The sequence below is a fragment of the Drosophila tropicalis genome, unplaced genomic scaffold (assembly GCF_018151085.1).
Source record: "Drosophila tropicalis isolate 14030-0801.00 unplaced genomic scaffold, ASM1815108v1 contig_413, whole genome shotgun sequence".
NCBI lineage: Eukaryota > Metazoa > Arthropoda > Insecta > Diptera > Drosophilidae > Drosophila > Drosophila tropicalis.
In genome coordinates this window covers 1,430,695-1,443,278 of record NW_027172877.1, presented here as the reverse complement: position 1 = coordinate 1,443,278, position 12,584 = coordinate 1,430,695, and the positions used below count along the sequence as shown (strand labels likewise).

At 36.2% G+C, this 12,584-nt stretch overlaps 1 protein-coding gene across 1 annotated transcript in view; it reads left to right on the top strand.

The window, feature by feature from the left end:
• The first annotated feature begins 2,011 nt into the window (after positions 1–2,011).
• The window catches only part of Tmtc1 (Transmembrane O-mannosyltransferase targeting cadherins 1), a 48,970-nt gene continuing 38,397 nt past the window's right edge, over positions 2,012–12,584 (top strand). The window contains exon 1 of the mRNA XM_068285549.1: positions 2,012–2,115. Coding sequence (XP_068141650.1) covers positions 2,096–2,115 — 20 coding nt within the window. The 5' untranslated portion in view covers positions 2,012–2,095. The remainder of the gene's footprint in view (positions 2,116–12,584) is intronic.

Below are 12,584 nucleotides of genomic sequence, written 5' to 3'. Positions count from 1 at the left end.
GAATTCCAATAATTGAAACTAATTTTTACTTTACTTGAAGGGATATTTAATACCACAAAATAATTACCTCTAAAAATAATTTACTATAAATTAGACACAAACAAACATTGAAGTCAGCGCCACAGCAGCAGCGAAGCATTTCCAGCAATAAAACAGACAATTTTCCTGTTTAATTGGAAATTTGATGCGGCATAACAAAAATGAAAATGTTTTTTCGCAGTAGCAGAAAATATAGGACACGGGAGGGCATACAGGGAGGAGGAGCAAGCAATTGGTCGCTGCAAATGACGCTGATGATGATGCTGATGGTGATGAAGGTAAAGTTGGAGCGGACTAGGAGGGCAATAGCAAATTGAGCTTTTCTTAACATATTAAATTTCATCAATATATTCCTATTATTCCTGCGAAAAGCATCATTATTTTGTGAAAATGAAATATGACAGGATAGCCAGTTAGTTGCAAGTTTGTGGGGATTGTGCGGTATCCCTGCTGTGTCCCAATTACCGCGCCAAGTGGGAGGTTGGAGTTTGAGAGTCCGTCTAGAATTACAACCTACAGGAAAATAACAAATAAAGAATTGCTCCGGAATGAGATTAGTTACGGCAGGTGAAACATCTCCGACTGTTATATCCTTAACGAGCTTTAGTTTAGCGCTTTAATCCTGCAGATGAAAGCAATTTTCAACTTTATTTTGCAGATAAATACTTGATCTCCATGGTAACTTTAGTTCTTTGGTACTTCATAATAATGCAAGATTGAAGCATACTCAGCCAAATTAAAGAGATTTTTTATTACTAATACAAAAACTTAAAACAAAAAGTTATTGAAAGTTGAAACTGAAAACATAATCGAAAAGATATCACGATATCGCCATAGATATTTCAGTTTAAAAATAACTAAATTCCAGCTCCATAAAGTGCAAGGAAATATCAAAGCAAAGAAAAACTGAATGTGAATTCAGTTTAGTTAAAGAAGAGATATAAAATTAAATTTTATATTATAATTTCAAGGTTACAATATTAAACACTCTTAGTTTTAGAGATTTAAAGACTAAAGACTAACATCAGTTAATTGTATTCAATATCAAGATTCAATATTAACTTTTCACTGGCGGCTAGTGTATCTAAGTTTGTCCAAGTATTAAATATAATTTAATTTCAAGTCTTAATATATTGAACCTTTGAATGAGGAGTCTCAAAGTTGTTTATTAAAGCTCTGATCTTAAACTAGTTGGGAATTACAACATTATGCGAAAAGCAGAAGCGATTCTTAAGTTTCTCGGTCATTTTAGATACATTATAGATATAATTTCTAAAATGTTGTTTAAGTTTAAAATCAAAACCATTTAATACATAATCTCATCTCAATTATTTCATCTTTTAAAAAAGGATATACAAAGGCCTTAAACGATTTCAGAATGGTTGGAAAATTGTGTTTAAAGTTTTCGTTTCATTAGTCCGAGTTATAGGTTATAGGTACAGATCTTTTGTTCAAACCGAAGCCGCCATTTTTGACCTGAATTTTATTGTCTAATCCGCAAATAATTTAACCAAATGCATAAAATTTTATTTAAGTTTTTTTTATACCTTTATATTTACGTATTATTTTATAACGATTTTTCACAAATTCTAATTAAAACCAAAAGCAAATAGCTAATTCTATATATTAAATAATTGATTATGCTCTTTTCACTTTATCTTTACAGTTCAGCTGGAAAAACACATGGAAAAGGCATTTCTAGCTTGGATCGTGCAAATTTGAAATTGCAATTTAATTAAAACCTCAAAGAATTCACTCACTAGAAAAATAAATGCATATACATATGTGCATAAATATATGAAAGAGCATTTCATTTTTATTCTGTTTTGCTGCAACAATTTGTTTTTTTTCCCCTCCCTGCTGTCCATTTTGTTTGTGTATTATTAAATGCCTCTTTGATGAAATATGAAATTCATAAAATTTATATAATATTCAGCCATAGTGGAATATATGTATGTACATTGTACACACATACATACATGTATCTGTATGTATGCGAAAAATGTATTAATTAAACCATAGACAAATATTTCAACCAGTCAAAAGTCAATTGGCCATGGCTACTCGAAAGCTGAGGTAAGAATATTTTTTATGTTATTTTAAAAATATTTTTATAATATTACTACAAAATATATATATGTATAAAGCAATATTTGGATGAGAGGGGGATATTAAATAAGAGAAACGGTTGGAGAGAGCATTTCAACATTTTTTTCCTACACATTCAAAATATTTTGACAAGTTTTTCAATAATGCAATAAAGTTGCCAACACAGCCTCGAGGCTTCGGCAAGGACGGCAAGGACAATGTTGATGAAATGAAAATATTGCCCACAATTTGTTAGGACATGGCCCAGGCCGAGGCCCAGGACTCACTAACTCCGGTTGAGGGGATTCGTGTGCTCCATTTGCGGCTACTTGTTTATCTTTTTTCTTTTATTGAAGGGACGAAAGCGCAAAAAAGAAACATTTTTCAATAGACCAAGGCATAAACAAATAATAAAGAGAAGAAGAAGAAGAAAAGGAAAGAAAAAAATACAGGAAGAAGAAAAAGTGCTCAACATTTCGCGACCCTGACAACGACCTTAAGGGGATCTCCACCTCATTTGTCACGGCGAGGTACGGAAATGGAAAGCAGTGCGAAAGAAAGCCAAACTTGACCCCAGGCCCATCCTTCGTCGCTCTTTCTCACTAGTTCTCACAATCTGCCTTGACCAAGACATATGGCTCGGCCGCAGCCACAGGCAAATCTCGGCCCTATCAAACGACCAAAACAAGAAAAAACAAATTAAAGTTGTTCTTTAAGACACAAACCAACAAATCAATGTGAAAGCCAAAAGTGAAAAGGAAAAATCCTCCAACTGATGGCAGGACAATTTTTACAAGATTTACCTGACCAGCATAAGTAATCAGGCGATGGTGAAGGCGAATCTCCCTCTGTGGACCTCGAATCGAATTCTAAACTGTCGTCTGAAAACGATTTGGACACAATACTCTTCGATAGGCAAAGCCATGACCGTCATTCCGATTGCTCTTCTGCTCTTACACTCTCCTGTCCTCTCTTTCCGTTGTCTGTTTGGTTAAAGTGCTTTGGGCATCCCCATCCCCCCAAAAAAAAAAGCATGCCATAAAAAGTTGGACAAAAAATTAAAGCTTCAGGAACACGTGCAAATTTCCTGACTTCTAGTCATATATGTATGGAGGTAGACCTTGCCAACAATGGCAATCGATTAAGTATCCCCCCATGTCTTTTTTTTTGGTTCTTTTCTCATTAAAAAGCCTTAAAACTCTCAGGAACGGAAGTCATTGGAGGGCTATCAGAAGGAGACACGCTTCCGTTTCGACTTTGCTTCTCTCTGGCCTTGTCTCCATGTCTACCTCTGGTCCTGGCTCCGGCTCCGGTTCTGGCTCTGGCACTGCTGGCGTTGCTGTTGTTGTTGTTGTACAGATTTACGTTCAAAAGTGCGTAAAAAGTAGAGTAGAGATTGTCACCGGGCCAATTGCTAGTGAAAAGCAAATGGAGGCGGAGGCCAAAAAAGAAAGGAAAGGAAAGAACTTCAAATGATTTATCGCTAGATAGTTGAGTTGAGCTCAAAAGCGAATAGCAAAGACAGGAAAACAGAGACAGCTATAAAGAGAGGAAAAGAGAGAAAGAGCTCAGCATAAGAAAGTTGCCTGGGCGCACAAATATTTATTTATAAAATTGTTATCCCTGCCCGGCTACGGCGGCTATTGCCATTGCCATTGCTACTGCTACCGATTCAGCATCGACTTGGTCCTTGTCATCTCACCGCCACCCACCCAGCCGTCCTATGGCTGTTTTGTTTCGTTGTCCTTGCTCATTGCCAGGCATTCGCTCATTTTCAAATCGGATTTTATCAACTGAATGCCATTCTTGTGCAAATATCTTATCTCGCTCAGGATAATGGCAACTTTTATCCCCCTTCTCTCCGCTGACTTGGTTTTTTTTTTGTTGTTGTTTTGTTTTGTTGTAGCTCATCCACAGATTTGGTTTGGTTCATGCCAGGCTTTTGTATGGCTTTGGAATTATTTTGCAAAAAAAGAAGCGGAAATTGATTTTCCTTTTCTTTTTTTCACCTCCTCATTCTCATTGTATGAGATTTTGCTTTTCGTGTGGGATTTCTCGCGACACATTTCTCTGAGGGTATGAGAGAGTTACAGAATGAGTCTACTCATTTGGTTTTTTTTCGAATTCTCCTGCACAGAAGCTTCAGCCAAGTGTAAGTGTAACATTATGGGTGAGCTCAGAGTCAGAGATCACTTGGATTTATAAAAATCCGTCTCTCTCTCTCTCTCTCTCTCTCTCTCTCTCTCTCTCTCTCTCTCTCTCTCTCTCTCCCTTTCTCTCTCTCCCTGTCTATGGCAATACAAATGTATGTGTTTGGAAACTTCAGCCAAGTGTGAGATAACCTCTATGTTCGTTTTCCTTTTGACCTGGCCCAGTTTTAGGCCCATTTATTTTCACTGTACTGACCTCCTCGTAGGAGGCTGGTTGACTTGCTCGTATTTGACATTATGAATGATCAGCATAAATTTCGCGAGCAACCAGATGCAGCAGCTCCAGCTGCTGCTACGTGGAAAAAGAAACAGGAAAAAAAGCAAGGACGACAAAGAGATAACTAGAAAAGGACGACTGCTCGGTGTGTATGTATCAGTGTATGTGTGTATGTGTAGCTGTGTGTAAGTAAGTATGTATGTTTGAGCGGGGGCTCAGAAATTCATTTCATTTCATTTCCTTTGTACGTGAGTGAAATTTTTTATATAATAATTCTTTTTGGTCGTCGTCCTGTGCTTTGTCCTTCATGCATGAATATTCATGTCCAGCTTAAGCCATGACTAACATTCCAAGTAGACTAAAAGAAAGAGGAAAACTTAATGAGCTGGTTAAATTTTCAAGAAACTACATATTTCATTTTGAAGAATTTCCAATTTTCAAATTTACGTTCACTTCAAAGCCAAATCAAAACAAATTCCGTAAATTCTTGAACAAACTTTTGTCATAGCAAACACGAATCCAAAAAAAAAAACAACAAAAAAATAAATAAATAAAACAGAAAACTAAACTAAATTCAGTTTACATAATATAGCTCATAAAACATTTTTCTCACATTCATTTCCTTCCGGTGCCCCTCACAACCAACTCCCCCCCAGCCAACATTCTGTAATCCCTGAAAAGAAAACTAGGCCACACTCCAGTGCTTTTCAAACACAATTTAAGGGCATAAACAATAAAAGCAAAAAAACTTCAAACAAGAGTGGAGGGGGGAAGGAAAAATAACTTGAAACTTGAATATTTACATATGAAACGAACGCGACACGAACAGATACTAGGAGACACACACAGACACACTTACACAAAGGACACAGACAGATAGAGATAGAGAGGAGTAAGGATAAGGCTAAGGATACGCTCGAGCAAGCGACAGTAGAGGGGGAAGGGGTGTAACGAAGTCGTCAGCAGACTAAACAGCACTAAATTAATTCTGCACAATTTGCATTAAAATATGCAAATAATAAAAAAAAAAAAAAAAACGAGTAGAGACAACGAGTCGGACAGAGGGAAGGGAGAAGGGAGGGGCAAGAGAGAAAAGAAGAAAGGGAAAACGTTTAAGGCACAAAGCAAAACTAAAACCATGGGGAGACATATTCCCAAAAGTAAGCGTTAAGCATATGTGTGCTTGAGTGGCTTCGGCTTTAGGGCGTTTGGAGCGGCAGAGACAACAGAACCAAGGAAGGACCTTTTAAAATTTTGAAATACTAAAACGTTGTTGGTCCAAGGCAAGCCACCCATTCGAAGGGAGGATGGGCCATCCTTTCTACCGCAACTCTCTACTCTCCGTTCGTCCCTTTGAAGAACCTTTTGCTGGTGGCGTTTGCTCTCGAAAATACATGACTTCAAGTTCGTTTATCGGGCATTTCGATTATGAAAGTGCTTCAAGAAAACCCACAGACCTAAACTACCTCGTCTCAGTTACTTCTTCCCAGCCCCGCAAACCCCAAAAAAAATTGCATGTACGTTGGTAGCAACACCAAAAACAACATCAGCCATATCACATAGCGGTATATTACAACCATGGGCGAAAATTCAGCTGGCTGCAAATTTGATTGTTCTTGGAAAATGCGCGCGTGCTTCATGCCGCCACACCGCCTCAGACCTCAACCGCCCTCGAGAAGAAAACTGGCACCAAGAAGCTTCCTTCACTCCTTGCTCTCTCTCATGACGCCAGGGCATTGGCGTCGGCATCCAATGAAGCATGAAACTTTAGCACACTTGCAACAGTTTTTTTTTTTTGCCTGTTCTCCTTCTTCTTCTTCTTCTTCTTCTTCTACTCCTACTACCACTACTTTTTCTTCCACTTCTTTTCCTGCATTTCCACTTGCATTTCCTATTCGACTTTTCTTCTTCGTCTTAGTTTTTTTTCCCATTTTGTGTGTTCTTGAAAAATATGTTAGCTGCGACTTTGGTAATCTGTTCTGTGGGCGAGGGACAGAGTGAAAGACAGAAGGAGAGAGAGATAGTATGAGTGGAATAATAGCAAATTCAGAAAAATGCGTGTACAGTGAAGTGGCAAGAAGCTGAAAAAGCAACAACAACAATATCAGGGACTAAAATGCAAAGCCTCGACGCACAGAGTAAACTAAATACATACATACATACAAACATGTATCTTAGCACTCGAATTTCAGCAGTTAAGTTCTATGCATTCCGTTTGTAGGTAAACCACATAACCAAAATGATGGCGAAACCATGAAATGTTCCACTTAAATATAGAAATATAAGCCGTAACATCATAGTAAGGGAACAAGCAATCGAGCATTGTTGTCCAATCCTTTAAACACTTTTAACGTTGTTAAACTCCTGAAACGGAAATGGAAATTCGGGCAACCAAATCAGAGTCTGAATACATGGGCAAACCAGAAGTACATAAAATTCTAGCTATATATTTAGGAAATTTATCATATCGTTACTTAAGCAAAATCTCAAACTTAAAAGCAAGCGTAATCGCCTATAGTTACTCAAATTAAGGTTCAAAGTTGTTCTAAAATAACTTAAGACTTACAAATCTGAAAAAGAGTTTTTTATAGCGAAAGTTGTTCACTTACAAATAATAGGTGAAATAGACTCTCCTGAGCTATTGAACCAGTTAAACCTATCTGTACCCCGTAGATCTACTAGAAATTTTATTCCTCTATCCTTAAAACACTGTATTCCTAACTATTCCCTGCATAAACCTTTTCGAGTCCTTTGTTCTGATTACAATCTTCTACATCCCGTAATCAGATCAGAAGTCTCTCTTTGTCTCCGTCCAGACAATAGCGAATTGGTAAATTAATGTTAAACATCTATATAAAATTCTGTAAATTAATGTTTTCAAATTAGACATGGATAATTGCTTGCTCCAGTTTATAATTCATAGTTTTGAAGAGGGGAAAGATTATTAATTCTCTTCTCTACCTAATAATTCACTCAAAAAAAAAAAATATTAACAAGCAGAAAATTTAAACCACTTCCATAAACTTAAGCAAAAATTCATTTTGAGAAATCAATTTCATATCCTTTGGTTTCTCTAATTAATGCGATAACTAATGCGAAATACAAAATATGAGGAAATATAAGGCAAATGGTTTAAACTATAAAATATTAAAAGCTTAACTCAACGCACAAACCGACAAATTTCAGAAAAAGTAAGAAATCAGGGATTACTTTAGACACACACACATGTAGGACGATGTGATGTATTCCAAATACAATGTACATACATACATACATATATGTATGTATAATCACTAGTCCTAACAGATTATACATATACATATATTGCCATAGCTCATGCCTCCCTTGCCTTGACTCTGATTTCAAATACTTTTGTATAAGATATGTGAGTGCATTAAGCCACCAGTCGTCGAATTGGGTGGGATTATTGCTAGCTGCTTTTGCTACATATCAACAGATTCCAGAAAAAGTTCAAGTGCAGCTGCTAAACACACATACATATGTACATACATGTATAAAAAATCGATTTTTAATAAAAATACGGGAAAAAAAGGAACAAGGAAACAAAATAAAACTCAACTCGGAAACGAAATCTGTAAGCATTTTGTTTGGCTATAAAATTAAAAACCAACAATATCGTATTGGCGTTGGTGTGTGTGTGCGTGTGTGTGTGTGTTGGTGTATGCGTGTCTGTATACAATACCAGAAGGCAACTAAAGGTGGTCGCCCATACCAGGATGGGAGGAAGCAGAGTAAAGTTTCAGTTGAAATTTTAGATTGCTGGGCGAATTGTTTGTTGTTGTTATGCGAAGCCACACAAAAAAAACCCCGTGATTTTCTTCCTTTTTTTTCTGTATTATATAAATAAATGTTTTGATTATACTGAGTTTTTTTTTTTTTACTTCTATTTAGCATACAAAAATTGTGATATTGAGTTAATTACCGGGGAATGTGAAAAAATATAGATGAAGTCAGATTTTTGCAGCAATGGAAAAGTCTTTACAGTTAAAATAACAACAATGCAGTCAATTGGCATCAAAATGAGTTTTTATGGGATTTGCATATTCTGAATAGATATAGAGAAATGTGAACAAAAGGCAGCTGAAAATTGCCTGCAGTTTGCCGCAGTCTTTATTTTTCACTCACTCTGTCTCCATACCTCATTCTCACTCTCTCTGTATCTCTCTCTCTTCCTTTAACAAACTCATTGTTTTTCACCCATATTGTTGCTTCAAATTTGCATTTGCATAATTTTCTTTTTTATGATATGCTATTGTTGTTGTTGTTGTTCTTATTCTCTTCTTAATTGTTAAAAACCCGAGCCAGTTAATAAAAACAGAACATATTTAATGCGCACAATTACTTTGCATACATTAAGGGGCACTGAAAGCGTTCATATATGTATGTATGTATGTCTGTTCATGTGCACAGGGACGTTTCGTAAGGGCCAGCATAAAATGGAAAATGGATTTCAGGACTACAAAATAATTGCAAGAATTCAATATTGTATAGAGAAAAATTGTTAAATCTTACTAAAGATTAATTTAAACATTTAAAAATTTCATCTCTAACTCAAGAGCCCCCCTTTCAATGGCGCCAAGATATAGTCTTACTGGAAACGATCCTGTGTGGGCCTAGAAAAAATGACTGGCCTGAGATTTGTGCAAAGGGCCACCATCTTTGTATCCGTATCCTGGTTCCTGTGGTTCCTTTACATAATAAAAGCGTAAACACGTTTTCACCATTGACCAAACCCATTACAATGGCGCCGCCTAAAAGTGCGCCGCCTCTAAGTGGCCATAGGACGAAACAAGGCAACCGACTGGACGACGAAGTGAACGACGGAATGGACGCAGGAACGAATAGTTCCTTTAGTGTTCTCCATCATGTGGTGGTCACTTGCAAACGCGTGCCCTGTTAAAGTAAAATTGCTTTCGCCTTTTTGTTTCTTTTTTTTTTTTTGGTTTTCTTTTTGGTTTGTTTTATGAATTGTTTCAATCCTCATTTTGCCGAAGCTTTCTCCTTTGCCTAATGGGTGCATTGCCTTACCACAACTTGCCACAACTTATGAGGTGGCTATTGATGGTAGGTGGGACGGTGAAGGGTCTAACCATAAAATGCAAAAGTTTTTCCCACAATAAAATTCTAGTACCATGAAGAAAATCGTTTTGGTATGGCAACTTTTCGAGAAAACGTAACAACAAACACCGAAATACCAATTCCCTTTGACTGTAGACATCTTTGGGAAATCTTTGGAGAAATCAGACTTTAGTTGAGTGAAACATGAAAGCGAAAATGTTTCTTTATTTGGCTTAACAAAAAAACATTTTAAAGAACGCGATTTCAATTTACCCCATGTGATTGAAAGCAGCTAAAACATTCGCTCCAAAACTCTAAGCAGTTGGAAAATGTATTTTCTCAACAATAGTCTATTTCATTTCAAAGCCTCATGGCAAAATAGTTTACCACAAGCCTAGACAATGGTTAAGAGCAAATTTGCAAATGTTCCCAATTATTTGAAAACTTTCTATTTGACTTTAAATTTGTATTTTATATTCATGCCTACTGTGAATAAAGAATTAAATTACTTAATGAAGAAGGAAAAATGTGAAATCAAATGCCGAATGAAATATGACTGGGAAATGTTCAGTAGCCAATTTATTGCTGACAACATTTCTAGAAATGTGGTTTATTTTTTCCTTATGCATGAGTTTCAACAATTCAAGGCAATGTTACATTTTTTGGGTAACATACATGCACACACACTCAAATGCATGCAAATCCGACTGTCCCGGATCACTCGCCATCTACCTTCTCTATCAAACGCAGTCTATGTTGTGAAACGCTATGTATACTTGTATTTTGTTTTCCTGTAGTAAATTAATAAATTAATAAATGAACTAAAAAAAAAAAAAAAAAAAAAAAAAAATGCAAACAGACACACACACACACAGACACAAGAAAGAAAAGCCAAGCCAAGGCAAGGCAAGGATTTAAGCTACTAACTTGGCAACACAGAAGCAACACCAACAACAACAACAACCGACCAACAACTAAACCTTTTCGAAGAAATATCCGTACAAATTTTCACAATTAATATGCACTTCCTGTGCAGACGACTTGCAGCCTGTTCCAAATGCAACAGCAACAACTTGCAACAGTTTCCCAGTGGGTGAAGTGTGTGTGACTCAGAGTGAGTAAAACGGGTGGAGGATAAGGTGGCGGTAAGCGGTGGCATCTTTTTGAAGCACATACTCCTTAAGGGAGTTTCACATGTGAGTTCATTGCTGCCATTAATGAATACGTGTGTGCAGCAATAAAGCCATTTTTTATGGCTAAAAGTCACGTGAGAAACTATTTAGTACAGTTACACACAAACATATACACCTACACAAGCACACACTCACACGTGCAGAATTGTAGGTACCCACAAACTATAGAATCCTGGTGCAACTTTGTGCCTGACACAGCCAAGACCAAGAAGAAAGAAAGAAGGAAAGAGAAAGAGAGAGAAAAAGTAGAAAGCCAACTTTCTTTTTACATACATAAATATAACCCATGTCTGAATGACTGTGCTTGTGTGAGTTGGAAACCCGAAACGAATCACTTCAACCTAAGGAAACAAAACAAAACTGCTCGATGCAAGTTGAATTTACAATACCCTAAAAGGAAATTTTCACTAACTTTGTGTGTGTTGCCTACATTTTGGGGCTAATCATAGTGATTGAGTTCTTTTTTTTTTCCATCTGGATATTTGAAGTCCAACTATCCAGATTAATCACTAAGGTCATAGCATTTACAGATCTATCTATGCATTTCAATAAAACAACATATTTTAATTTCTTTTTTTTTTAATTTGATAAGAGAACGATTTGAATCAGGCCGAGTAAAATTTCTACGTGAAGATTTCCCCATTTTATGATATAAAGATCAGATTTTGTTTATAGTTTTAAATAGCTTTTGTTTTCCATCTCTTACATATCCATCGACAGTTTAAGCATACCTTTTTAACTAGTTACAAAGAGTATGAAAAGTGAAAATATTCGCATTTATGGCTAAAAGGGGACTTTCCGTCCAAAGAGATATTTCAATATTGTTAAACTATTTCCGCAAAATTGAGAACTTTTTTGGCCCAAGACCAGTTTTTGTGGACTGCAATCAAAGAGTCTCCCCCTTCAAGGTCTACGCCCCTGGCAAATGGCACACATCTAGATTCTAGATAGAAATGTAAGGCATTTTGTGTGCCGGCTGAATTAATTTTTTGGCGTTTATCAACTTAGAAGGCAAATTGAAATCGTGTCGGCCGCTTTACGTTGGCATTCCTAACCCAGTTTCCTACTGACAGACCCAGCAATTGATGTCAGTACTTGGATGGTAGTAACATTTTACTCTTCATTTTTTCCTGGGGTAGGAGGTGCAAAAAGTTTATTGTGTTTGAGAGCTAAAGTATGGACTTTTGACAGGCATTATATAGCCAAATGTACAAGCAAATGTTCTTCAACTACTTTGGCATATCAGCTAATTGATTTGCAAGTGGAACGCCAAAGTTTTAGTTTACTGAATGACACGCTAAGGGGACGGATAGAAATGTTTAAAACTTTAGTTACTTCTAATTTAAAATAACCATTACCAGAGTGAAAACACAATATGGTCCCAAAAAATGATGTAAAAACGTCCAATATTTAGAAACTTATAGGATAAAAGAATAGTTTAATAAAATATATATCTTTATTCTCTTTATAGATCTGCGCTATTTTCGAGTGCGGTTTTTAATACTTTTCTTTGTTTCTTTGTTTTTAAGTATTAGATAATCAAAAGTATCTCTTTAAAGTTAATTAAATGTAGATTGTAGATCCTTTTTTATTAACTCAAAAGTTTTACATTTTAATGTATGGCATCTTTTTTCGTTTGACGTGCATTTTCGTAAGGAAAAGAAACCCATGAATATCTTTAACTTTCTTCACTTGTACATTACCAAAAATGAATTAATTTTCATTTGATTCCATTCATTTGGTCATGGCAGTCAGTCC